The sequence below is a fragment of the Coloeus monedula genome, assembly GCF_965178545.1.
Source record: "Coloeus monedula genome assembly, chromosome: 21".
Taxonomy (NCBI): domain Eukaryota; kingdom Metazoa; phylum Chordata; class Aves; order Passeriformes; family Corvidae; genus Coloeus; species Coloeus monedula.
Genome location: NC_138801.1, coordinates 10,079,858 through 10,107,295, shown reverse-complemented (window position 1 = coordinate 10,107,295; position 27,438 = coordinate 10,079,858). Strand labels below are relative to the sequence as shown.

Genomic DNA, 27,438 nt, shown 5'->3' with positions numbered 1-27,438 from the left:
TCCTGCCGTCACAGGCCTGGGCACAGCACACAGGCTCCAGGAGTTATTTACAGCAAACCAGCCAAGCCCTCTGGCAGAGCAGCTGCTGGGTGCCAGCACCAAAGGCGAGTGCTGAGGCCAGGAGCTTCCTGCTCGTGACCAGCACAGCTACAAAAGCAGCTTCTTCAAGCCCTGTCTTGTTTGCCTGGGACTCAGCCTTAGTCCACCCTTGCAGAGCAGAGCAAAGGCAGTGACCACACTGCTTGGTCTGCTCCACTGTGAACACAGAATCGCAGAACTCCTGAGCTGGAAGGGCCCACCAGGATCAGTGAACCCCTGGCCCTGACAGACACCCCAACAGTCCCACCCCAGGCATCCCAAAGCTCAGGCCCAGCACAAGGACCCAGTGAAACCCCTTCCTGTGAGCTCAGCCCTGGCTCTGCTCCCCCACTGCAGCACGGCTGGGGTGCTTTTATCTTTATGCTTTTCTAATTGTGCTTTATTGCCTCCAGAAACCCCAGGGAAAAGGGGCTGTTTGTCATTACAACACTCCCAGTTGGTGCCTTATGATACCCAACATTCACACCCTTTCCTGGGGATAACAGTGCTGATGTTTTATGGATATTAAAGTGTCTGAGGGAAGCCTTGGCATTCATGGATTTACTGCAGCAGAGTGAGGACAGGCCAGTGCCTGGCACTCACAGCTGGATCTCTCAGCAGAGTGGGGTTATTTGGGTTGTGATGGCACAGAAAAACTTGTCCTCATGACTCTGGATCCATAAAGAAAACATCAATGGACAGAAGTAAATCACTGCTGGAATTGTCTCCTTGCTCCCAAAACAGAGGTGTAAAATATTGAAAGCACTGGGAAGTTTGCATTTTCTCTTTCCCTGCGCCCATGCTGGAGTGGCACCAAACATTTACACCCAGGATCCTACCCAGGCCCTGCTGCCCTTGCATGGCCTCTGTCCCATGCTCCTGGGACTCCTCTCCAGGCCCACTGCTTCCAGTCCTGAGGGGAAAAGTTGGGAAACAGGGCTGTGGGAAACTGATAGGGATTTATCACATCCTCCTCGCCGCTGCTGTTCCCACCCAGCACTGGACACCCCCAGGCTCTCTGGGGGTGAGAAGGTCTCTGGGCATCCCATGTCCCTGCATGGCCTCAGCTGGCAGTGGTGACGTGCCCAGGCTGTACCAGGGGCACTGCCCCTCCTCACCCACCCCCTCCTGTGCCCCCTCAGCCCCAAGAGTCACCCCTGGTTCAGCTCTGCCTCAGCTTCCCCACAGCTGCCAAGACCTCCAGCTCCTCTAGAAAGTGCTGGGCTTTGTCTCTCCTCGTTCCTGCACCTCTGGGCAGCCCCTGGACTTGTTCCTGGTGCCAGGCAGGGCCAGCAAAGCAACACCCTCTGTGCCCTGCAGCGAGGCAGCCCCAGCCCAGCCTGCTTTGGCCCTGGCACCCACGGGCTCACACCTGAGCTAAAATCCTTCCAGGAGGCTTTCACAGAGGGAATCCAAGCTCCTGAGTGAGAGCAGAGCTCCCTGGCCCTGTGCTGCAGCTCAGCTGCTCCTCAAGGTGCTCTCGCACCCCAGCTCTGCACTTGGGCTCCCAGCTGGGCACAGTTTGTGTGTCTCTCTCTCTCCAGATCAGGCAGCCAGGGCCTGCCAGGGCTGCAGGAGAGGCCCAGGCCCTGATTTTGGGGATTGCTGTGCCCACAGGGATGGAGTGACTCACAGTCTGGCAGCCAGCTGGGAAGTTCCCATGAACATAAGCCAGGCTGATGGAGCAAGCAGATATCTATTCCCAAGAGTCCATCAGGAGCAACACATCCACAAGTGCTATAAAGAGACAGAGAAGCAAAAGCAAACCAGACCTGGGCCTGCCAAGATGAGCCAAAGGCTTCTCTCACTCTCCTCTGTCCCCTGGCCAAGTGTCCTGTGCAGGCTCTTGGCACTCAAGCTCCCAGCCACAGGGCAGGACCTGGGGCTGAGATTGCTCCCTTGCCTTTGGGTAACTTCCTTTCCCAGAGATGGGGCTGAAGGAAGATCCAGGAACGTTTACCCACTTCTCCACAGGGTATCACATTTCCTGGATTAATCAGCAGATATTCCTAGCACTGCTCCCTGTCCCCACACATCTGGCTGTGGACTCAGTCACTGGACAGACACACTGGAAACATCCCTCTCCCCCAACTGACCCCGACATTCCTGCTGCTCCACCACAGACCTTCCCCAGCTTCCATGAAAACCGCCTTAACTCGGCAGCCACTCTCAGTGAGCTCTTGCAAGATTGCCCCAGAAGGCTCCTAGAGTGCTGTGACAGCCATCACCCCCCCTGGGGACACTGGGGGCAGAGCCTCTGGCCTTTACCCTGCCCTGGGAGAGCTGCAGTGGCACAGCTGCTGTGTCACTGCACAGAAATGACGCTTCACTGAGTGCTATGGAGCTGCCAGGGACAGCCCCGTCCCCAGCCGTGGCCAGGGGACACCTTATCCCTCTGGGAGTCTGTGGGGCCAGAAGTGCAGTGTGAAAGGCTCCAACCTCCTTTCCAATCCGAAAGAGCTTCCAGCACCATCCTCCTCTGTGGGAGTTCCTCAGGCTGTGCATGTGCTGAGTGAAGAACATTTGCCCTCCTTCGTTTTAACTTTTTTGCCCAATGATTCCCTCCCTCTCCTGTCTGAACCAGAGGGACCAAGCAATGTTGCTGGTACCCTACAGATCAGCCCCACCTTGATTAGAACCTCTCCAGCTCTCCCTGTGTCAAACCACAGCCTCTTTACCTGGAGAACACCCAGAGCAGCAGCCTGGGGTGGGAGTCGGGTGCTTGGCCCTGGGCCCCCATTGCTGTTCCAGACACATCAGGGCAGCTAAAGCAGCCAGGACACATCCCAGAGCTCCTGCAGACCTGATCAGGAGATGGAAGTTGGGTAGAACCACCCAGGCCATCTCTGCAGGCAGTGGGGGCCAATGTTTATGTGCTAAGGCCCAGCATTGGGGCCACCAGCCTGGGCCACTGGAAATCCTCAAGCCTGGAAGCTGAAGGAGAGGCAGCTGATGGGGTTTTGGATCCTACAAAGGGTGTTCCCCTCACACACAGGGAGGGATACCTGAGCTCTCAGCCCTCCCTGCAGGATGTTTGGTCTCCGTGCCATCACCCCAGCCCTCCCCCTGGACATGGAAGTGCAGAGCATTTTCCTGTCTGCAGAGGTGGCCTCTTGCCAGGCTCTCGGTGCAAGGATTTGTTACTCTGCTCCCCCAAGGACTCAGCAGTGGTAATTTTCCTACCCTGATCTTATTTCCCACCTGGTATTTGGCATTTCTCTGCACAGCTTCCTCCTCAGCTGGGGATGAAGGTCAGCCAAGACAGCAGGAGATGAGAGAGACGGAACAGAAACATCTCAGGGTGAGACGGTCTGGCACAAGGGCACGCTCAGCACCAGCATCCCACAGGAAATACACATTGTCCTTGTCCTCAGGGCCGTGGGTCACCCTACCCCAGCCAGGAGGGGGCTCTGGGCAGGATGACCACCAGGACTGACACAGGAACCTCCAGGCAAGGGCTCAAGCAGCCAAAATCAGAGCCCCAGAGCAGGGAACGAGTCAGGCCTCCCCCACTTCCACACAGCCCCCTGAGAGGCTCCAGACAGGGGACACTGGAACCAGGACTGGGGGGAAAAAGTGTTCTGGAGTAGCACTGGAGCACCTGAGTCACCATCCCAGCTCTCTGATGGGAAACAGCTGCTCGTCCAGGGATGAGTGGCCACAGGATTTGTGCCAGAGGCGGAGGTCTCATCCCTTGGGCTCGGCCCTCTCGCACCTCCAGCCACTTTCCTGAAAGTTGGTGTCCCTTTGCGAGGAAAACAAGAAGAACCTCACCTCTTTCTGGAGCCAGCCTGGCAGCTTTGAGTCCAGCAGGGTGATTCCTGTGGGTTTTACTGGGAGGGTGGGTTTGGGGTGGGCTGGAAGCTGAGCAGCAGCGTGGTGGTGCTGGGACCTGCGGCTCCAGTGCAGCTCAGGGACAGCAGCTCTTTGTCTGCCCCAATCAAAGGATGTTTACCCAGCCTGGGGGTGATCACTTGATTGGAAATCACATCCCCAGAGCCCCAGTCATGCTCATCTGCCTGCCAGCCCTCCCCACCTCCTCCAGAGCCCTGACCACATCTGAGGCTCCCAGAACAGCACAGGACTGAGCAGATGCCAGCAGATAACAAGTCAGGCCCTGCTTGAATCCTTGGTGCTCTCTCCTGTTCCTCCAGCCACAGGGGCAGGACCAGCTCTCCCTGGAGTTTTCACACAGACATCGTGAGGAAGGAGAACTGTCACTGACCCAAACAGCTCATGGCAGGAGCAGCTTCACCAGCACGTGGAAAATGCCCAGAGAAGTTGGATGACACAGCCGGGGACTCCCCTGGGAGCTGGTCCTGACCCTCACCAGGGAGTCTGGAGTCTGCCTGTTCCTCAAGCCCATGTCAAGTCAGACATGACCATGATCCCCCACAGCCCAAAAAACCACATTTTTGGCATGTAAATAAATGAAAACCCTGATTTTATCATCCTGCCTGGCTGCCTTGCTGGTTCCAAGGTGCATTCTTTCCCAGGAAACACCCAGGAAGGCAGCTCTGGACACCAGCACTGGGCTGAGGAGGAGGCTGGGTGCTGCAGAAAGTTGTCACTGCTGCAGACATTTGAGCATCCCTCCAACTGCAGCAATCAGCTGTCAGAGCAATCACAAGGAGCTGGAAAGTTCCTGTAGCAGGGTGAATGGAGCTGTTATCACACAGTTAAGGACTGATGAGAAGACTTTGGTTTGCACTTTAACAGCCCCTCTCATCTGCAGAGCTCAGAACACTTGAAAATGTTTATAAATAAGCCCCACATCTCTTCAGAGGAGACTTGATTCCCCTTTTAATGCTGGCCAAGTGCACGGGGAAGAGCTGAGTAGCTCAGCAGAGATCTGAGTTTGATGCTGGGAGCAGAGACCCCCCCTCCTGCTACTCTGGCTCCTGTGGCAAAGAGCCAAATCCTCAGGACATCTTGATGCCAGACCCAGGGCTGATAAAAAGGGCGTCTCCAGACAAGGTCCCAGCACTGGTGTTCCTCACCCCTAAACCCTTTTATCAGATGTCTTCATCTCGTGTTGCTGCCTGAGCCATTCCCAGTGAGCAAACCTCCCTTGTGAGGCACAGGAAAGGAACCCACAGCACATCCCAAAACCTCCAGCTAACCCAGGCAAGCCAGCACAGACACAGAGATTTCACCTGCCCCGAACACGGCTGCTCTCTGGTTTCCCAAAACCCCGTCTGCTTCAACAGAAGCGTCCCAAAACCCTCTTTAGCTGTCCCATTGTTTAGGACATGTGCTGATGACACTTCGCTGGGGGTTTGATCCCTGTGTGGGCCATTTGCTCGAGTCAGACTCGCTGATCCTTGTGGGTCCCTTCCAGCTCAGGATAATGAAGTGTGGGAGCAGAGCAGCCCCCGTGGTAGCAGTGGGGCAGGAGGTCCTGGCCTCCATCAGCCCTCTCCTGGCCACTGTCCCTGTGCCACCCACAGCACCCACCCAGCCTCCTCTGGCTCCTTTTCCTGCAGAGCCCAAACCTCCCCAGATCCCATCTGGGCACATCCCCCCAAACCTCCGAGCCCAATCCCTTGGGATGGATGGGATCCGACCCACAGGCTCTGTCCTCTCGCAGCTGCCCAGGGAGGAACAGACCCCGGGACAGAGAGGAAACTCAGCCTCCTGTCCCGGGAGCCTTTCCTGCCCTTCCCAGAATGGCCGCGTTGTTCTGAAGCCCCTTGTCTGCCCAGCCCTCATTAACTCCTTTTCTGCAGCCTCGTTAGTGCGGGGGATCAATGGGGCGATTGTTCCCCCGCGCCCTCAGTGAAGGGGGATTTTGTTTATTAAAAAGTCATGCTGCTGCTGAGGAGCTCCTCGGAGCCAAAAATAACTGAGGCCGCGATTGTTTCCTCGCTGCTCCCTTATCTGCTCCGCAGGACTCGCGGGCAGAGCCGCAGCCAGAGCAGATGCAGCTCCTGCTAAAAATACCTTGGAGCGAGGAGCAGCAGACGCCGGCGGGGCTGCGAAGGGCATTGGCGAAGCTCTCGGACACGCAGGGCCACCGGACACGCAGGGCCACCAGCCACGCTGGACAAGGGCTCCAGGTGTTGGGTGAGGGTGCCAGGGGGTGTCCCTCCCTTGCCTCTGGGCACATTTCAGCCCCCCTGAGGTGCTCTCTGGAGATTTCCTTTGGGAAGGGAGCAGAGGGCAGGAATCCACAGGCAGGGAGACTCCAAAAGGGGCTGGGATGAGCACAAGGTCTCCCCAGAGCCCGGCATTCCGTGGTCTCTGGGGGTTGTTCAGGGCTCCCTGCAGACGGGGAGCAGAGCCCCAGGGATCCAAGCCCCAGGGCAGCAACAGCCAGCCAAGGAGGCTGCATCAGCCACAGCTTTGGTTGGCTCTCCCAGAGCCCTCAGACAAAATGTTTGTGTCATCCAAACAAACAACCCCGATGCTTTTCCTGCTGCTGGGATGCAGGGTGGGCACTCGGAGGACACACACACAGAGCCTTCCTTGTGCCACCTCTTCCATCCACCCAACCCTGGGAATCTTTTTGCTTCCCAGAGAGTCTCCTGGCATGAGGTCCAGTGTTTCCTGACCACCAGCCCAACCCCACCCCCAGCCCTCCTGGCACCAGTGGTGGGGAGCTGTGTGCCAGCCCTGCTCCACAGCCATGCTCCGTCCTGGCAGCAGGGACAACAGGGAACCAGGTGAGCAGCAGCTCCAAGCAGGTCCCAGAGGTGCCCTTCACCCCCTCTCCATGCACATGGAGCATCCCACAAACAGTGCACAATCAGTTGTGGCCTGCCATCACTTCCCTATGAGCCATTCCTCCCTCTCCTTTTCCCAGCTGTTCCTTGACATTATTTAACTGTTTGTATTTAAAGGCCAAAAGCCTCTGGGCTGCCTCTGGGCTGCTCCAAACCCTGGAGGGCAGAGCTTGCCCAGGACATGGTGCTGGTGATGCTCTGCCCAGGTCCGCTCCCCAGAAGGGCAAGACATGAACTCTTCAGCACAATCTGGGACAAAGAAGTGTAAACCCCCCCCTATCCCCAGGCCCCCGTGGGATATTCTGGCAGGGAAAGTGTCCATTCCCCATAGGAGCAGCACATCAGAGCCAGCCCCGGCCCCTCTGGCCATCCCTGACTCCAGACACAGCTTCATAGTCCCACTCTCTCCCCAGCTGGGATTTCACTGCAGGAGCATTTCGAGGCTCGGGGTGGGGGAACCTTTGCTGAAGCCCCCGGCAGCTTTGGAAGCTCTCCCTGCTGCTTTTCCAAGAGCCTGATTTTGGCTTTCTGGCTCAAACACACCACTCATTTTTCTGCAGCAATGAAGATAAACGTCAATAAATCTTCCACAGTCATTCCACAGGGCCAAGAGTGATCTCAGCCCTGAGGCATTTCAGTATCCTGCAGTTACACCCTGAGCCCCCATCCAGCAAACTCAGCCCACTGCAGAGCCTCAAACACACAAGTACCTCCTTCAAGGAGGTGCCCAGTCCCTCTGTGGTCAGTGACACCTCTGTGCTCCAGGACTGGACTGGATCAGCTTCCAGACAAGCAGCCTGTGTGCAGCGGTGCCAAAGCCCCCTTGCAGTGCTGCTCCTGGGGTCCCAGGTGTTCTCCTCGCAGCTCCCACCAGCCAGCCCCCAGCAGGGTGACCCCAGGCTTCACAGCCTCTGGGGGCTCTTTGCTCACAGGCCAAGGCACATCTGTTCTCCTTTTTGTCCCTTTAACGAGGGCTTGGGAAGTGGGGTGACGCCCTGGCCTCTTCTGCATAAATTCCCAGCAAATGGCCACTCCTCCGGAGCTGCCAAGTCCTTTTCCAGCTGGATGGGCAGGGAGAGATGGGGGATCCCACACTGCAGGGTGCAGCAGGCCCAGCTGATGGACACTTCTCAGCCAGTGGGGTTTTTCTAACACCTTTCCTGTACCACAGCGCTGTGGGCGATGCAGGATCCTGCTGGATTCTCCCTTCTGCTCCTGGCAGCAGGAAGGGTTTTCCCCCAATATCCAGCCCAGGCAGCTCTGTCCTCTCAGCCCATGAGTGTCCTGCCACGGGGTCACTGCCCTGCCCGGCACGAGCCGTCTGCTCCATGGAATCTGTTGGAGACAGCAGGGAGGGGTAGCTCAGCTCCACAGCACAGCTGGGAGCAGGCAGGGCACCCCTGAGGGTGCTGCTTTAAGGGATAAGGAGTTGTGTCCTTGCTGGACTGAGCCAGCAGTGGTGGGAGGCTGGAGCTGGAAATGGAGTTATGGATCTGCAGCACATGGCAGGGAAGCAGGAGCTTCCCCCTGCCCAGGGCAGCAGGATTGCTCCCCTCCTGGGCATGCAGAGGTTGGATTTGGTCACAAAATTCAGTGGGGAGAACCTGTTACTCTGCAGCTCCCAAAGGCAGCAAATATTGCTGTGCTTCAGACACACCGAAGCCAATCTCTGCTGGCCAGGGTGGGTGACCCCAACCCCTGGAGCAGAAACCCCTTCCCCTTGCAGAGGCACAATGTCCATGCTTCCTTCAGCAGTTTTACAGCTTGAATTCCTCTCCTTCCCTCTGCTCTTCCTGGGTGAGCAGGACCTGCCTCATGCCTAAACTGCCATGAGCTGCAAGGTCTGCAGTGCCACAGTTTCCCACCCTAAATTCAGTCTGTTCAGCGTTGCTGTGGGTTGGTCCTTGCTAAACAACCTGACCTTGGAGAGTGCCCATGAAAACAGACTGTTTCCAACCATCCTGGGAAGGCTCTTATCAGAAAATGAGCTTAGAAATTCCTCAGCACCCAGAGCTGGTGCCAGGTCATGGCTCTTATCTTCTGCAGTTGCTGCAGGAGGAGGGAACATCCAGTGTGTTTGGGAGAAACACAGAATTAATTGTCCTGGAGCTGGGATGGAGCCCAAAGAAAGTGAGGGTAACTTTTTTTTTCCATCTCCTGAGTTTCTGATGTTCAAAATGTCTCATTGTTCCTTTGCAGTTGTTCTGCTCCTGTTCAAATGCAGGTTCACAACAAACACAAGCAGCTCTTTGAAATACAGTTATTAGGAATTTGCACCTTGTGAAGGATGGTGAAGGAAATCTGAGGGATCCTCCTCTGAAAGCGATGGTGAACAACATTCCTGAACTTCTTCATTCCTCTTCATTCCAGGACCCCCAGATAAATCTATTCTATTTCATAGAATCATCAAATCCCAGAATCCCAGACTGGTTTGGTTTGGAAGGAACCTTAAAGCCCATCCAGTGCCAGCCTTGCCATGGGCAGGGACACCTTCCACTGTCCCAGGCTGCTCCAAGCCCCGTCCAGCCTGGCCTCGGACACCTCCAGGGATGGGGACTCCACCCTAGCCCTGGGCAGCCCCTACCAAGGCCTGACCACCCTTTCCATGGAGAAATTCCTGCTGCTGTCCACCCTGAGCCTGCCCTGGCCCAGCCTGAGGCCGTTCCCTCTCCTCCTGTCCCTGTTCCCTGCGAGCAGAGCCCGACCCCCCCGGCTGCCCCCTCCTGTCAGGGACTTGTGCAGAGCCACAAGGTCCCCCCTGAGCCTCCTTTGCTCCAGGCTGAGCCCCTTTCCCAGCTCCCTCAGCCACTCCTGGTGGGATTTACCCCCTACACCCCTCAGTCTGTGTGTCCAACCCTGTCCCACTCCCCGCCTGTACCTGGGGTCGTTATGCTGAGTTCAGCCTTTTACTGTAAATTCGCTTTCCAGAGCCTGCTCCAGTCCTTGGGGCAAACAGGGAATCACAGCCAAGGGCCAGTTGTTGGCTTCCCACCAGGTCCCACCCCCTGAAGGCTCCCAGCAGAGCAGAGCCCCCCTGGCAGGCCCCGAGCCCCCAGGTACAGACTGGGAACAGCTGTTGGACAGATGTGCTGCAGACAGGCAAAGGCTCCCAGCCTGCCGGGGTTGCTCTGGTAACACCCAAACACAAACCTCACCTCCAAAGGCTTCGAGCCTTGCCATCAGCACAGTATGAGACAACAAAGTGATGGAATCTCCACCCTGCAGAAACCCCCTGGAAGCACCAGCCTGGCTCAGATTTGCAGGAAAAAATAATGCCAAGAAACTGAGCAGACTGGGAACAGGCAGTGGGAACAGCCTGGGGACAAACCCATGGAGTGCAGCAGAGACAGGAGAGAGGACAGAAGCAGCAACAGCCCCAGCAGCGAGTGGAAGGTGGAGGAGAGAGCAGAGGGGTGGTGGAAGGGGCAGGTGGTCACCAGGGATGGGCTCTGGTCCCACTGGGGCCAGCGGGAATTGCTCTGGAGCTGCACAGCCTCCAGCAGTGCCGTGTCCTGCTGCAATTCCAGGGAATGCTGTCTGGAGAGGGACCTCTGGGATCACCCCCAGAGCAGCTGCATTTTCAGACTCATCAGATCAGTGCAGTCCAGCATGAGGGACTTCCTGCAGCCACAGCAGCACCTCCTGCCCCACCACTGGCTCCAAGGGCTCAGTCCCCCCTGTTTGGAGTATTCACCCCTTCCAGCAGCTCCTCCCAGAGCACAGAGCCATGGAGGGGACACAGGGGACAACCCCTTGCATGAGCTGGGCCAGCACACTGCACAACACCTCCCATGGAGCTGCCCACGAGGTGCTGGAAGTCCCTGGAGCAGAGACCAGGATTCACCCCTCCCTGCTCCAGGCACGGGGCTGCCTCAGGCTCTCAGTGGTTTCAGCTGACAAAGCCCCAGCCCCTTTTCCTCCACCTCCTCAATCAGTCGAGGGCCTGCTCTGCCAAACCCCACCACATGCCCTGGCACCAGCAACCCCCAGTTCAGGAGGAACCCACCAGGATGGGCCCACCAGGATGTGTGTCCTTATGAGGCAGCAGCAAGTTCAGGAGCTGGGAACCACACAAGACCACCGGCCTTGGCCCCAGCCCCTGCACTCCCTCACTGCCAGGCACCTCCCCAATTTATAGCCCATAGTTTTAAAGAGTAGCAGCACCCAGCCCATGCTGTCCATTCAAGAGCGGTCAGGAGCTGCCTTGGATTCACTTGGGAGCTGCCAGGACCCAGTGCCCCCCTGCAGCCCCACGGTGCTGCTCTGGCCATGGGTTTGCTGCAGCTCTGCAGGACAAGGGCCACTCCTGTGCCCGGTGCCAGCCTCAGCCACGTGGCACAGGCAGTGCAGTGGCAACTCCTGGGGCTGAATCACCCCACAGCCCTGAGCCTGCCATGTCCCTTGTGACTCATCCCACAGTGCCACCAGGCAGGACCTGGCCAGGCTGGCGCTCCCTTCCCTGCCCAGCCCTGGGTGATAACAGCTCCACCTCATGCCCGTTCTGACCTTGGCTCTTCTGCCTTTGGAGGAGCCCTGCTGCAGGACAGCCACACCGAGGCCAAAGGACAGCGAGGGTTTGGACATTGGGAGTGGCGTCACCTCCATCATGTCCAGGAGGAGCCTCATCACCTGGGGACGCTGTGGGAGGCACCCAGCAGGTCCAGCCCTTTACCCTCCACATTCCCACCTCCTGCCCCATCCCTGCTGTTTTCCACACCCAGGCACCAGCCCATGGTGCAGCCCCATGGAGCGGAAATGATCCCGGGCTGCAGAAATGGGAGAGCACAACAAAGGCAGGAGAAAAGCAACGAAGGCAGGGTGAAGAGCAGGGGGGAACAACAAGGTGGAATCGAGGCCCCATCGCCCTGTGGGTGATGTCAGCCCAGAGCAGCCCCAGCCCCGGCTCCCAGCCCTGCTCACAGAGAGGCTCTGGTTCCAAAAGCCCTGGCAGAGCTCGGTCCTTCCATGGGAAACCAGAGCCATGGAGTTCTGCAGCTCCAATCCTGGGCATCCTTGCCAGGGAGCTGGGCAAATTTTGGGCTTGACTCTGCTTTTCCAGGGCATTTCTGGAGTTTATGGGAAAAGGAGCCTCAAGCGGCCCCTGTAAACACACCTGTGCCTCTGGAGGAGCAGCCACCCCCGAGGAGAGCCCCCCAGGCTTCCAGACCCCTCTTAGGGGAGGCAGCAGGAGGCCAGGAAAACATTTGTGAATAGGAATTTTTAAAAAGAACCAAACAATAATTTGAGGGATTTCATCAAGAGGAACGAGGGCTGTGACTGTTCGTTTTCCTGACCTGGAACACACAGACCTTCAGCACTCCCATGTCCAAACAAATTAATCTGGGAATCACTGGCTGGACCAAGGATGGATGTGGTGGGATGGAGTGGAGCCCAGGAATACCCCAAACCCTACCCTGGCCAAGATTCAGGCACTGCCAGCCCCAGAGCCAAAGGGGTTAAACCCTGCTGAGATCCACCAACAAACCCAAGCTGCCAGCCTTGTGCTGCACTTGATTTGTGCCAGCCTTGGAACAGACACATCTGGGGATGGCTCCTCACAACACTGGGGTTCAAACATCCAGGAACTGTCACAGCGAAGATTTGTCACCCACACAGAGTGTGTGGCACGTCAGGAGCTCAGGAGGGTGAGACAGGAAGGGGAGATTCTCCCAGGGCTTTATTTCCATTGACAGCTGCAGTTCTTTTGGGAGCTTGGCGCAATGGAGAGTGCGTTTGCAGGGGCCAGTTGGATCCAGGAAAAAAGGAGATGTGTTTTTCTTTAAGAAAAATACAACAACAGTGTAGCTTGATTGGAAAAAGACCAGGTTTTGTTTTTCTGGTTGTTATTTTTTTCCTTAGCTGGAATTCTCTGACACTCTGCAGCATTTTAAAGTTTTTCCAGAAAATGAGGAGCAGCCTCAGCCCTGCCAGGAGCAGTTACTGAGCCACCAGGGCTAAAAGTGGCAAAAGCACTGAAGGTTTCCAGAAGCCACAGCTGGAAATAACCAAGCACAGCACCACAGAGAGCACAGGGCAGCCAGTGGGGCTCCACACAATCCCTGCTCCAGCCCGGGGCTTTCCATCCCTGTCCCCTCACCCTGGAGGAGTCTGGCATTTCCTGATGACTCTGTGCAGCCATGGAAAAGTGGGGAACACGAGCAGGATGGTCTCAGAGCAGAGCAAACAGGGTGCTCAACAGCAGAAGGCTTTGAATTTGTGGTGCCTGGGGGAAGTACTGGGGATGGAATCAGAATCCCCCTCTGCCACCGTGCTCGGAGCCCTGTGCTGGGGACTCCAAATTCCCCAGAGTCCCAAAGCTGCCCACAGGGAGCCAGAGCATTGCCCTGCGTGCTGAGACCAACCTGGCTGGAGCCTCAGCTGGGGGAAGAGCAGGCAGAGGGGTGGGAGCTCTCCCGGGAATAACTTCCCTGGCACGTGGACACAGCAGAGGAGAGAGGGCAGAGCCCCCAAGCTCCTTGCCAGAGTCAATTCCTGGGCTGTAATGAAGCTGCAGTAATGAGCGTGTCCATAATTATCATCTCATTAATGCCGTGCCAGTGCTTCAGGAACTACGGTTTTATGGCTCAGCCATAAAAGCTGACACTATTTAAAATGTGATTTGCAGGGGCTCCCATCCTACTTCCTTCCCCTCTATTTATTTTAGGAAAGATTGGCTGGATCAACTTATCAGACTTCCTACCTCTGGCAACACTTGTGCTCCCTGAAAGATCATCTCGTTAATTAACTCGATTGTTTGCATACAGATGACAAATTAAATAAAATACGTAGGGCAATAGCTGCAAGAGCCATCCAGGATCCCCATCCCACAGCTGAGCCCTGTGCAGCTATTGGTGCTGCTCAGGCCTGGGGTGGCCAAATAAAAAGATTTTAGGAGTTATTTCTAGAAAACATGGCAATGTGCAGATGAAAACTGTGCAGCCCCATCTTTTGTGATAGGGGACAGGGCAGCTGGAGGCAGCAGGGACATCACCCTGAGCTCCACGGGGCCATCCCACAGCCCAACCCACGCAAAAATTTGGCTCTCAGCTCCCATCTTTTACCCAGAACCAAACAGGTTCCGAGTGGTCAGAGGGCAAAGGGATGCCCTCCCTCAGCTCCAGCGTTAACACCATGGGCCCATCCTCAGGCTGTGGAATTGAAATTTTACCTTGTAGAAAACCACAGGATTTGTTTTCACGTGAGGCCTTTGGCCTCCTGCAGCTCTGTCCTGGGGGACATTGTCCATGTCCACCTGCGAAGCTGCTCGGTGTGCCAGGGGTGCATCCCTGGGCTCTCTGCCCCAACCCTCCCAAGGACCAGGGATGTCCCCAGCGCCTGGACAGGTCAGCTGGGGCTGGGGTCAAGTCTGGGCCACTCGCAGCAGCAAGACCCCTCCTCCTCTGGGCCCTGTTTTTCTGCTGTGCCAGCTTTGCCAGGAGAACATCTGTCCTGTGGTGCCAGCTGCCACACGCTGTGGCTGTTGTCCCTTATTGTGTCACCTTCTGCTACCGAGAAAAGTGTGGCTCCATCACCTTTCCAGCTGTCCTCCCAAAGCTGTGGGTGCTGTTATAGCCCACCCCTCTCCACCCCTCACAGATCCATGACCACCTCAGCAGCTTCTCCAGGATTCCCTCTGATTTCTCCACACCCTTCTTGAGCTGGCTGGAGGGAACAGGGCACAAAATCAGATGGACCCATCCAAAACGCCCGTGTCAAGCACAGGAGCTCCATCCAGGAGCAGAGCAGTGCTGGTTTGGCTCCGGGGATCAGCTCTCAGCTCGTGAGCCCATCCTGCCCTGGGAGGATTCTTTGGTGCTCTGTGACCCATCCCAGCTGTCCCCAGACCCAGGAGCAGGAGTTCCACCTGCTTGTCTTTGTCTAGAAAATCACCTTAGGGACAGCAGGGCTGCTCCCCCAGGAGCTGACGCATGGCCTGGGTGGAACTTTCCATGAGGAACACGTGTGGCCCAAAATAATTGTCCCATTAGTTCGGGAAGGGACGAGAAATCACTTGCAAATGGCTCCTGTGCAAACACCCCCTCCACAGCCCCCGCCTGCTCCTGCTTGGCTCTTCTTCCTCTCCCCCACCTCCCTCCACCTCTCCCTCTGCCAGGGGACGAAGGCAGGGAAAATGGGGGGTCCCAGATTTTTCCAAGGTGAGAATCCCGTTATCAGCTCCCTCCCTGCCTGTGCCCCGTGCTGGCAGTGGGGCACCCTGAGGAGCAGGTCCCCCTTGTCCCCTCCCTGTGTCCCAGCCCTGCTCAGCCACAAAGGAAAGTATTTCTCGCCCTCCTTTGCTCCAGCCTCCCCCAGGCCTCCGGCTGGCTGCTCTTGGCGTTATCCACTTTCCTTCCCAGCCCCAGGGAATGTGTGAGCTGGAGGGGCTGAGTAAAAATGACCTCATGCAGGGAAGAATCAGAAAATGGGCAATGAGAGGGACACAACAATGCTTCCCCCATGAGCTGGAGGCACCCAGGGGACTCTGACCACCGCTGCATTTCCTGCCCTGGCACCGGCCCAGCCGAGCTGTGTTTGTATCCTTGACAGAAGCCTCTGAGTCTGGTTTTATTTTTACCTCAGAAGCCTTTTACTTTCTCTGTGTTTGCTCCCTTGGATTGTTTAGGGGTGACATCGTTAATGCCACCTGCAGTGTCGGTGGCACTTGTGCTGCCAGCCTCAATCCAAGGATGCTTTGGAAGAGCATCCTTGGCACCCTGGGCAGGACAGTGAGCTGGGTACCCCCTCACCCACCCCAGCCAGCTTTTCTGAGCCCCGGGGTCACCACCCGGAAGGACAAGAGCCCTCAAACACACCCTGCACCCTCTTACCCTTATCACACCCAGAGGGTGCCAAAGTCCCCAAACAAACCCAGACAAAGCCTGACCTCCATCCCCACCGTGCAGACAGCTGGGTGTTCCCGTGGTGGGGCTCCAGACAGCTCCTGGGCATCTCAGCCACCCAAATTAGAGCTCAACGTGCTCCTGATAAGCCTCAGTAGCCCTGAGCAGGGTGAAGGGACTCTCACAGCAGCTCCGCTGTTTACTCCGGGCAGGGAACTCTTGTGTCAGTGGTTTCAGTATCAAACTGCTGAGCTGTGTTTAGTCTGGGGCTGGAAAGCAGCCTGGCTTCTATTCTGAGAGTATTTGGCTAATCAGGGGTCTGAGGAATGGTTCTGCTCAGGAGGAAGTGATGTTGATTTGGGCAAGTTTGTCCTCCAGGATGGGTGCCTTGGAAAAGCCCAGTGAAGGCTGGGCAGTGCTGGAGCCTCTTGGGGCACAGGGCACATCTGTAAAAAAGGCAAACTTCTGTTTCTGCAGAAATAAGAGAAAAGCTTTATGCTCCTGGCTTCCAGCCAGCTCTGGAATGAGGCTCCTTGCAGCCCAAGATGCTCACCTGGGATGACCACGCTCCTCATTCCCTTCTCCCAATAAATCTTCATCCCAGAGGTGCTCAGCAGCTTGAGCTGCATTTTCCTGGGGCTGCCACGTTCAGAGCTTCCTTTGCTTTTGTAAACCACAGGTGACCCCAGCACCTGTCCCTGGCTGCCACATCAGCTGAGAGACACCTGAAGGGTCAAGGCCATCACCTGGGACAGGTGAAACATTTTCCAGCTTCTCCAAGTGCTTTTGGTTCATGCCAACCTCCTCATCCCTGAGGGTGTGAGGGAACCATCACGTTAAACCCAGGACCTTAGGACATTTTACCTTTTTCACACCCAGAATCACGTCAGGTTTTGGACCTTTCGGCTCTGTCTGGGGATAATTCCCATTTTCCCATGTAAATCCCTTCCCTGGGGAGCTTTGCCTCCAGCTGGGTGAGCTTTGTCCCATGGATGAACCAGGAGCACCTTGGTGGACTTTGCCCTGTTTGCACACAACAAACACGGCTGAGTTGTGACTATTTGCAACTCAGCAACCGCTAATTTTTAGCCCAGAGATAAATCCCTGTTATCTGCTGAGATAAGGTCCTCCCTATTTTGGAAGGCACCAGTTTCCACACTGGGAAATTCCCTTTGGCTGTGGCACAGGCGATGTCCTCAGGCAGCTCTTCCCCACATCCCTGAGCCTTGGGATGAGCCTGGGACAGGCAGCAGCTCCTGCTGTCACCCTTCAGGGATGGCTTCATTGCAGGTGACGTCCCCCCTCCTCCCCCAGAGCCATCCCCAGCCAGGTGACTCCCATGATTCCAGCACTGCTGCCACGGGAACGTCCCTCCAGCAGTGCCAGTTGTGCTGAGGCTGTGACTCAAATTAGGAATACACCTAATTCCCATTCCCATCACACAGACTTGGGGCATTGGCATCGACAAGTCAGGAATTTCTTCTCTTGGCATGATTGGATTTTGCCCTGGACATCTGATTTTGTGCTAAATAAGGACATTTTTCTTCCCCTTCTGTAAGCTCAGTGTCCTGGAAGAGCTCCCTGTGTCCCCTCGGGGCAGTGGGGCAGGATCTCCATCCCAACCAATGTCCCCAGAACAAACCCTCCCTCCACGGGCTGACTTCCCTCACCCAGCTCCCACCCAGATGCTCCAAGCTCCTCACACCTTTTGCTCTGCAGCACGAAGCCTCGGAGCAGCTGTCACAGCCCCTCTCCCGCAGCACGGCGAGGACAAAGCTGTGGTTTCGCTCTCACCACAGAGTCCACGATGAGACCCGAGTTCATTGTGAGACCTGTCCTGCTGCGGGGGCACTGCCCATCCCAGGAAAACACGGGACAAGCACATGGCACTTGCAGCTTTCCCCCAGCCCCGTCTCTCCAGGGAATCGAGTGTCTCTGAGCACGTGGGGATGGCGTTTGCCGAGTGACGCCAGCCTGGAACCAGCAATAAATTCTCTTACAGCAATAACCCAGCTCCTGCCACTCACCCAGGGCTATTCCCAGCTTTCCAGGGAGTCACCCCAGCTCCCCATTTCTCCACCCCCACAGTGCCTTTGTCCCCTGCAGGGATCAAAGCCGAGCACCAGATTCCCACCCCACACATCCCACGGCAGCTCCAGCCCTCCCTGCCTGCCTGGCTCACTGGGCTGGGATAATTCCTGGAGGGAAGGCAGGTTCCAGGCTCAGCACCCAGCATGGTTATAGGGTTGGGATGGTCCTGGGCATCACCAGCACCATGGGATGCACCAGGGCTGCTGGGGCTGTGCTCAGGGCAGGGAGAAGGTGACAGCAGGGACTGAGCCCCCGAGCCCAGACCCTCTGTTGGGTGCCCCAGTGAGCCTGAGGACGTGGAAAAGTGGGGGGGCAATGAAGGGTCCCTGCTGTGAGTTTCCTAACATTGATGGTTTGGGATGGAGTGAGGGGAGCTCATGGAGGGAGAGAGGGGGGAGGTGCGAGAAAATCTGTGTCGAGTTCAGACATGAAGGGAAACCCTCCCAGCTGCGAGGAAGAGGAGATGAAGGCTCTGGGCAATGCCAGGAGAAAGAGGAAGGGTCTCCTGGAGAGGCAGCTGGGAGGGTGCAGCCCCCACTGGGTCCCAGCAGCTCCGGGTCAGTGACTGGGTCACCACTGGGACACCATCCATGGACCTTGACCCTGGGGCGCCAGCAGCATCTCCAGGAGAGCCACATCACCGACCCTGCTGTCTCCAGCCCTCAGCTGTGCCTCAGTGTCCCCACCTGGCATCACCTGCTGGTTGTTGAAGAGGGAAAGCAGGCGGCTCTCCAGGAGAGATGGTACCTGCTGGGGGAGCTGTGCTCAGGTGGGGCAGCCACACATCCCTGGGCATCACCAGCAGCACCTCTGGGCAGCCACAGCACAGCCCAGCACAGCCCTGTGACACCACAATCACATCCCTGAGCCATCCCAGGCTGACCACAACCAGGTGACACTTCAGGTACCAAACACGAAACATTCGCATCCCACAGCCGAGCACTGCCCTTGCTGGGGAGAAACAGCCCTGCCAAGCTGTGCATGGACCTGCAATAGCTTTTTGTTGCTGCTTTTGGTGTGTCCCCAGAGGGACCCGGAGCCACAGGAGGTTGGTCACTGGTGTGTTTGGGATTTCCGTGGTCAGAGGTTCGTGCCCTGCTGTGTTGAACAGCGACCGCTGTCCTTGGGAACAGTCTCGCTTTGGGCAAAACTCTGTTCCTACACCCAGACCTGGCCTCAGGAGCATGTGGCAGCTGCTCCATCACAAATAACAGCTCAGAAATTCACAGAACCAGATTTTCCCTTCTTCAGCCACGCAGTAATAGGATTTTACACTCCTCAGTGAGGCGAGGGCCGCGCGGCTCCACCAGCACTGACAAACACGGCACGAACAAAAGGCATCTACAAGAAATTATATTCTCCTTTTATTTACCTATGACCATGACAATGTAGGTTTTTTCCTAGCTGCAGAGATGTTTTGCACTGTAAACTGGGAGGCAGGCAGTGCATCCCGCCCTGCCAGGGCCAGCAGGAACCCCCCTTCCCAAACACAGCATTGTTATCCAGAGTCAGGAGAGCGGCTGCTGCACAGAGTGGCTTTTCTCCATCACCAACCCCTCCGTCGTCAGGGCATGGATATAGTGATATTTACACCACGCTCCCCCGGCGGCCCGCTGCCAGGGAATGGGTCTGGCACACTAAATCTGCTACCTTACAAAATCTACACACCTGGAAAAAGAAAAAGGCATCCGCTCCGCCGGAGAACTCGGCCGCGACACACACGAATATTGCACTTGTAACTTGGGGATGGGGAGGACAAGGGGGTTCCTATCACACAGCAACGTGTCCAGCTACAGGAGGGCAATAAATAAACCAGGGGTGAGGGCAGGAGGGGGTGCTTTGCACACCTCCAGCGCAGGGCAAGGACCCGGCTCTCGTCGCTCCCGGGGGGACCCACCACGAGCCGAGGAAGCGCCGGGCTCCTGTCAGAGCTGCTCGGGGGCAGCCGGGAGGCCCCGTGGCACGGGGAAGCACAGCAGCATCCTGGGGCTGCTCCAGCTCACAAGGCTTTGATCTGGGACCACGTTCGTGTCGGTGCTGCTGTCCCCTCGCCAGAGCCCTGCACGAGAATCCCTCCTCCTGCTCGCCGAGCTGGGCTCACTCTGCGCCTTCCAGCAACGCTCGTGGCTGGGGCAGGTGCTTCACAGTAGTCTCGTGGGAGCTTGCCTCCTGGCTAAATCCATGCCGGGGCCACCCCGACAGCGTCGTACCAGCGATGGTGGCTCGGGGTGGTGCAGCAGTACCAGACTGCTCGGCCTGTTGGTCCCCTCAGCCCCAAGCTCGGTGCCTTCAGCTGCCCCACGTCCATGGCCTGGGGGCACGAGCAGGGCCGCAAGCTCCCACCAGCTCCCGAGGAGGCCTCCACTGCCCAATTCCATGTAAACACACAGCTCCCAGCCTGCCCCGAGACAGTCCTTGGGCCTACAGCGGGGAGCTGCCTTTCTTCTGGTTGATTATGTCCAAGTACAGGTCGGAGCGGAGGAAGCGGGGGTACGAGTCCTTCTCCATGAGCCCGTAAATCCTCTTCTGTGCCAGGTCAAAGCAGCTGCGGGTGATGTTCTGCAGGTTCTCCTTGGTGTGTTCCCGTGTGTAGGAGTCCAGGTTGACCTGTGGGCAGAGACACCAGGGCTGGTGAGCAGCTCCCCAGGCAGCCACGGTGCCGGCGAGCCGCACACCAGCATGGGAGCCAGCCCTCACCTCCTTGCAGGACTGGATGGCAATGTACTCAGCGAAGATCTTCTTGGCCTTGGAGACCATCTTGGACTGGGATTTGATCTTCTTGAACTCCTCACAGGCCAGCCAGAACTCCAGGTTCTCCTCGCTGAACTCGGTGCGCAGGAAGGCCCTGAAGGCAGCGAGCCCATCTGTGGGGACAGGGACACGGCTCTACTCCCGCTCTCCGACAGGGAACACTCCACAAGACCCTCAGCAACTCTGCAAAGCTGCAGCCCAAACCACCTCCCTGCACTGCCCGAAAAACCCCCCTGTGCAAACGGGCAGCGATGGCATTGCCAGGCCAGCACAGCCCAGCCAGGAGCTGCAGCCACATCCCCAGCCTGGCTGCCGCATGGAGAGCCAGAAGGGAGGCTGGGCTGGAGTGGGGACAGCACCCCGCAGCCATCCCCATGGGCTGGATGTAGGACGGGGTGCCTGAGAAGGACTGTCCCTCCATCTTTGGGATGTTCTAAAGCAGCTCCTGCTCCACGGACCCTCTGCACAGCCCCAAACTGGGCACAGACACAGATCTCTGCCTCCTCCTCCCCAAGCTGGGGGGCTGCAGCCCCGACCTGCCCCTGTCACCAAGTTCCCCCAGGGCCAGGCAGGAGCAGGAGGGGTGCAGACAAGAACCACGCTAATTTCCCTTTGTGTAACCCCAAACACCAGAAGGGATTAACAGAGGAAATCCCATCTTTATCCAGGCACGTGTCTGGATATTCCCCTGGCAGCAAACACAAGTGGAAGGGATGGACACACACTCACATTTGTGCAGCAGCAGCTTCTCCAGGGAGTCCCCCCACTTGAGCGCTTCCTCGGGAGTGGGCCTGTGGAAAAAGGACGGCACATTGGCAAAGCTCAGCAGCAAAAGCTGCTTTTGCTGCCTGCTAAACATTTCCAGTGGATTAAAAGCCAGGCTGTGAGCCCAGCACGGCTGCTCCCAGCTCCCAAATCGGCCTCCTGCTAAATGTTTCCAGGGGATAAAGCCACGCTGTGTGCCCGGTGGGGCTGGCCCTGGCTCCCACCCTGGCACTGGCACTGGCAGAGCAGCTGAAGGCAGAGCCAGGCTCTGCACCAGGCAGCACCACAGCAGCTCTGCCGGAAGGAAACCGCTGCCTTCAGGCTGGCAGGAAGAAAATCCGACCCCAGGAGGTCTGTGCAGGCAGCTGTGGCACTTCGGGTGTCTGAGCAAGAACTGGAGAAGCTCCGGGTGATGCGGAGCTGCGGGAAGTGCGATTTCAGCTGTCCCGTTCAAGCAGCCGGAGAAGCTGCCAGGAGCAAGAGCAGGGAGGGCTCGTCTCCAGCTGCTGGAGCATCTCCAGAGCAAAGTGGTTTTTCAAACCATCCTCTGGCCAGTCAAAGTTCCACAGACAGGCATTGGGAGAACGCTGCCGTCAGGTAAATTTCCAGCCCAAGCTGCTGCCGTGCCACTGCCCAGGCAGGACCTCTCACTCTCCAGCAGGAGATTTTCAGCCAAAAAATATTTTAAATGCTCCTCCAGATACAAAAACTTTGTCCACAGCTTCCCCAAACGGGGTGAACGCGTTGAACGGGGTGAGGAGCTCCAGACTATAGCTTGTCCCCAAGCCCCCATGGTCCCCATGCCCACGCCACCCACTCGCAGCACCTACTTGAGAGATTTGAGCACTTTGTCCAGCTTGCCGGAGGGGTTGGCCCCGGGCGACTCGTTCCGCCGCCGAAAAATCCCCAGCCGGTTCTTCATGTCCTTGGCTCTAGAGAGAAGAGCGAGTGTGAGCGGGCGGGCGAGGGGACGTGGGGACCGCCAGCCCCGCGGGGACCCTCCGGCAGCCGCGTCCCCCCGCGCCCAGCACCTACTCCTTCATGGTGTGCCGGCGCTGCAGGCTGCCCGTGTGCGGCCTCTGCACCGCCAGCAGCATCTCCGCGTGGAACTCCAGCGGCGGCGGCTTGGACAGGTCGCGGAAGAAGGGCATGGCTGCGGGGACAGCCCGTGATGCGGGGACAGCCGGTGCTGCGGGGACAGCCCGTGATGCGGGGACAGCCCGTGCTGCCGGGACGCTCGGGCGCTCTGCCGCCCGCCCCGAGCCGCGCTCCTGCCCGCCCCGGCCAGCGCGGAACGGGAAGTGGGAGGGTTCAGCCCCGAGAGCTTTAAATGCGGCGTGGGGCGGCCGCGGAGCGTGTGAGTGAGTAAAAGCTGTGTCAGCCCCGCCGCTGTTTGGGACGGCTCTGCCGTTGCTGGGGAAACTTGAGGAAAGGTGGAAAAATCAGCGCCGAGGCGGATAGTGGGGCCTTTCAAGAGACGGCGGGGGAAAAATAATCACGGCGAGGATTTACGAGGGCTATTTATAGAGCGCAGGCATCCCGGGAAGGCAGCGGGGCCGGCGGCGGGGCGGAGCGGGCTGAGGAGCGGAGCGGGGACGGCGGCGCTGCCCGGTGTCCCCTCGCTGCCCTGTGTCCCCCCCCCCCCCATGTGGGTGCACCCACACATTCCCCACGGCTGTTCACATGCCTGCGGTGCCAGCCCGTGTCGGGCATGGCCGTGGGGACATTTCCATAAGGGGGTGGCCGGGACTGGCAGCGCGGGGCACTGACGCAAAGACACCCCACTCTGTCACCCCAGCACGGGTCTACCCGCTGCAGCATCCCTGCACAGACAGACTGACGGACACACGGGCACGGGGCTCGCGGTTGCCCCCGGGAGCTGCCAGCAACACGAAGCGGGACAGATTTTTGGGAAGCTCCGTGGGAAAAGGCGCCGGAGCCCCCCCGGAGCAGCCCCGGGCGCGGGCAGGGACGGGACGCGCGGGCGGTGCTGCCCCCGCGTGGCACAGCGCGGTCACTGCAGCCGCACACAGCGGGGACGGGGACACCCGGGGGCACCGGGATGGGGCCGGTACCGAACACCTCCCAAAAACCCCACAAAATGCAGCCATGACAAGTTCTAGCGCTTGGGCCTTGCTTCTCACTCCCTTCTCTGGCAATCTTCTCCCAATGGCAGTGATTTGACACTCATTAAAAAGCGAGTATAACGCTATCTTAATTACATGTGGCCGGGACGTTTATAATGGAAAGAATTACAGCTTCCATCTGTGTTTTTAATTTCTTCCATTTAAAATACCTCTCCTCGATCTCGCCGCTAAGTGCACACAGACAGTATTTCACTGCCTATGGATATAATGTATTTATCAAAACTTAAGAGCCTTTACATAACACATGTGGGCTCTGCCCTCTAAATCTGAAGCTCCTTACCTGACAACATCTCATTGGGCAAGTGGCTTCAGTTTTCACTTCTTGCTCTTTCTGACTCTGCAAATTTAATGTTACAGGACCTCCCAGGGGTCACACAGGTCTAAACGGGGATGCTCAGGGGAGCCACCTCTGCCTGGCCAAGTCATGCCCAGCCTGGTGAGGGACACAAGGGGGACAGGAGGGATTCAGAGCATGAATGCACCACCCCACCCCCAGGTGATGTTCTCCAGATCCACAGCTCTCTCCAGTCCCAGGAGAGTAAAAAACAGCCACCGGAGGGGAAAAAAAAGACCTGCAACAACACCAGGGCTCAGACCAAGGAGACAGAATGTAGAGGGCAATCGCTCCCCCCAGTCCCTGGTGCCATCCGTACCCTCACGGGCAGGGACAGTTTCACTGCCTTCACACCCTGGGCTGTGCTCCCAGCAGGACACACGTCCCGCTGCTGCCAGCTGCCAGCACCCGCTAACGTGGGAAAAGCGGATCCAAACACGGAGCCTCACGCTCCAAACACCATCTGCCTCCCATCAATGCGCTGCCAGCGCCACCGGCAGCCGGGGACCCGCCAGCACACAGGACAAGCCACCCCATACAGCCTCAAACAACAATTCCAGCAGCGTTCCCAGTTTAGCGGGGCACCAGTCGGCGGGGCTGGCAGAGCACTGAACACCCCTTGTGTGACACACGTGGGTCACCTCCACAGCACAGCCCTCGGCACAAGGCCAGCTGGCCCACACCAGGCAGGTGATCGCGGCTGCTGGGTGGATTTTCCAGCTGGAACACACCAGGCAAGCACCTCCTAAGGAAGTTCCCCAACTTCCACGTGCTGCTCCTCTTGCACACCCTTGCAAAGAAAGAGCAAGTGGCACCAACCCAGGCTGTGACAGCCCCCAGCTGCAGCCACAGTGCACAATAAATGCCACAGCAAAAATAATTCCATAAAAAATTGCTGGTTTCACTCTGGAGTTGCCTCTATAAAGTGATTTTCCCCGGCACCCCAGAATGACCACGAGGCCCAGCACCATCACCCCGCGCTGCTTCCAAACCATCCCCTGGGCAGCACATCCCCGTTCCTGGCAGGATGCTGGCTGTCCTACCTTTCCAGGTATTTTTCCGAAAAGTCCACCATGGCGTGGTACATCGGGGCCGGCAGCGTGTGCCGGCGCCAGGCAAGGAGCCAGTGCCGACCCACGGCCCCCGCACCATAAATACCCCCGGAGCCGGCCGGGACCGCGCCGCGCAGCCAATGCGGTGCCAAGAGCTCCCCGGAGCATCCCCCGCAGGCTCAAGGTGAGCGCAGAACCCGCTCCGCGCCGGGGGGGCCGAGCCTCCCCCGCCAGCCCCGTCCCCCGGCTCTGCCACGCGGCCGGGGGGACGTCCCTGCTGCAAGGGCTTCGCTTTCATTTCGAGTGCTGGGGGGGGGGAAATAATAAAAAGAGCTAAAAATAGGCGGCAGCGATGAGGCAGCGCGGGCCGACAGTGCCGCTCGCTGGCACGGCCGGCGAGGCCGGGCAGCTGCGTGCGCAGCCCCCTCGCACCCTGAGCCGCTCGAACCACGTGTGGCTCCTCCACCTGCCCGCCACACGTGGCCCGGGGCACAGGACACGCAGCCACGGGCACCGCCGTGGCCCTGGCACCCGGCCGGATCCGCGTTCCGGAGGAGTTCGCTCCCGAACATCCTCACTCGTGCGCCTGCCCCGCCTCAGCTGCAGCTGTGTTTGAGGAGAGCAAAGGCCACGGCAGCCTTGTCCTTGCTTGCACCCACTTTTTGGCACCCCAAAGCCTTACCGGGAGCAGCAGAGGGGCTGCCGGTGTCCCTCGGGGTCCCTGCGGTCCCTGCTCCCACCGCGCTGCCGCGGATGTGCCGCGAGGGCTGAGCCTGACCCGCGGTGGGAAACCTCCCCATTCCACCTCCCCATTCCTCCTCCCGGCATGGGGCCAGCGGGAAGGAGGCCCCCAGCTCAGATTTCACCGCTTCCATGTCCTCTCCCTGAACCCGGGCAAGCTGTTTTTCCCAAGAGCTGGTGTCTTCCCCCTGTCAGGGCGCGGTGGAAGGGGGTGCTCCCAGCTGGGCTGGGCAGTGCCCACAGCACACCCCACCACCCTCCCTGGACACAATTCCATCTGAAGTGAGACTCTGGTTCATGGCTTTGCTGCTGGAAAAAGTCAGGGGAAAAGACGGGGATCCTGAGGGCTCCTGGTACCAGCAGGGCTCAGCCGAGGTGTCTGACCCCACAAACAGCCCTGGCACACCCTGATGCCACCCCCAATGTAACACTTACAGGCTCCTGCTCCGTTTCTTGCGGGAGGTCTCGTCCCCTTCGTCACAGCTGCACTCAGGGTCTGCTCCACTCAGCTGGGGGGGAACAGAGAAACAGCGACTGTGTCATCACACCAGGACGTGCCCACAGTGTCACTTTGTGTCACCAACTAGCAGGGCCAGCATCCCCATGGTCCCCACAGCCACATAGACCAAACCCACGGCACCCCCAGGGCTCCTTCCTCGTGATGGCAATGACACGAGACAAGCTCCTGATGCAGGAACCTCCCTCCCCTCACTCATCCTCTGCCTCCTTCAGCCCGTGGCGTTCCTGGAGCATCCAAGGAGGCCCCACAGCTGGTGGCCCAGGTGCCCTCCAGGTTCAAGGAGTGGTATCTCCTACAGGGACGGCATTCAAATCACAGCAGCTCCTGCTGCTCCTACTTATGCTCCTGAGTGGGCACAGGGATCCTGCCACCACCCAAAGAGCCCCCCAGAACCAGGCTGGGCACCCAAAATCAGCCAGGAGTTCCCAGCAGTCCCCAGGCAGGAGAAATCAGAACAGTTCGCCCATAATTGAATCCTATCGTTGCAGTTTACAAGTCTGCTCTCTGAGCACTGCTCCGGGGCAGCCTGGACAAACCAAGGGGACCTGGGATGTGCCATGAGTTCAGGGCGGCGCCAGCACAGCCTCTGAGCCACAAAGCCTGGCACCGGGCGGGGACACCCCCGGGATCACCATAGCTCGGGGGCTTTAGCATTCCATCCATTCCTGACCGCTGCAGACGCTCACAGCCAGCCCTGCATCCACCCGACCCCCGCCGCCTCATCCCCGTGCTCCCGGGGCTGCCAGGCGCTTTCCAGGATCATCACCCCGCGGCCGGGCCGTGGGAACCCTGTGCTCAGCCCCGCAGCCCCGGGCCCGAGGTTTCGGACACTTCCTTCCATTCTGCGCCCGGGTTTCCGGAGTTTATCGGCCCCGAACAATGCGGCCCTCGCCGAGCACCTTCCCCGGGCCGCTCCGGCCCCGGCAGACGGGCTGGCCGGGGCTTCCTGCCATTGTCCGGAGAGGCTCCGTGCTCGGGGACAAAAGGCAGCAGCAGAGCTCTCCCGAGGAGTCCCAGCGCTCGCCACAAGGCCCAATAAAACGAGCAGCTGTGCGGGAAGGAGGGGAGCGGGAGGCACACCGGGCACGATGGTGTTAAACAGGGCTCTGCAATGAGCCCCTCTGGAACACTCCCAGCTGGGAAAATAACCGAGAACCTTGATGGATGTGATGGCCCTGCAGCCGAGGCCGCCGGGTGCAGGCGTTGCCAGTGCTTGACAGCTTGGTGGGGGAATTCCGTATGGGAATTGTGCATCAGTGTCCTGCTCTAAAAACCTCGGAGGTTTCATTGAATTATTCAAAGGCACAGACCAATAAAAGTGCCTCCAAAGTGTAGGCAGGGGGTGGCAGTAGCCCAATCCCACAGTGGCTCAGCCCCGTGTCCGGCTTCCCTGA

The 27,438-nt window shown here is 58.3% G+C and overlaps 1 protein-coding gene across 2 annotated transcripts in view; it reads right to left on the bottom strand.

Annotated features, from left to right (window-relative positions):
- Positions 1–19,154: 19,154 nt before the first annotated feature.
- RGS3 (regulator of G protein signaling 3) overlaps positions 19,155–27,438 on the bottom strand; it is a 55,125-nt gene continuing 46,841 nt past the window's right edge. The window contains exons 12-16 of one of the 2 annotated variants that reach the window (XM_082295401.1): positions 25,960–26,033; positions 22,081–22,182; positions 21,215–21,276; positions 20,432–20,598; positions 19,155–20,341 (exon numbers count right to left, since the gene is read on the bottom strand). In XM_082295401.1, the coding sequence (XP_082151527.1) occupies positions 20,156–20,341; positions 20,432–20,598; positions 21,215–21,276; positions 22,081–22,182; positions 25,960–26,033 (591 nt within the window). In that variant the 3' untranslated portion in view covers positions 19,155–20,155. Of the gene's footprint in view, positions 20,342–20,431; positions 20,599–21,214; positions 21,277–22,080; positions 22,183–22,285; positions 22,444–25,959; positions 26,034–27,438 lie in introns of those variants that run through there. The other variant, XM_082295402.1, reaches the window with a different exon arrangement.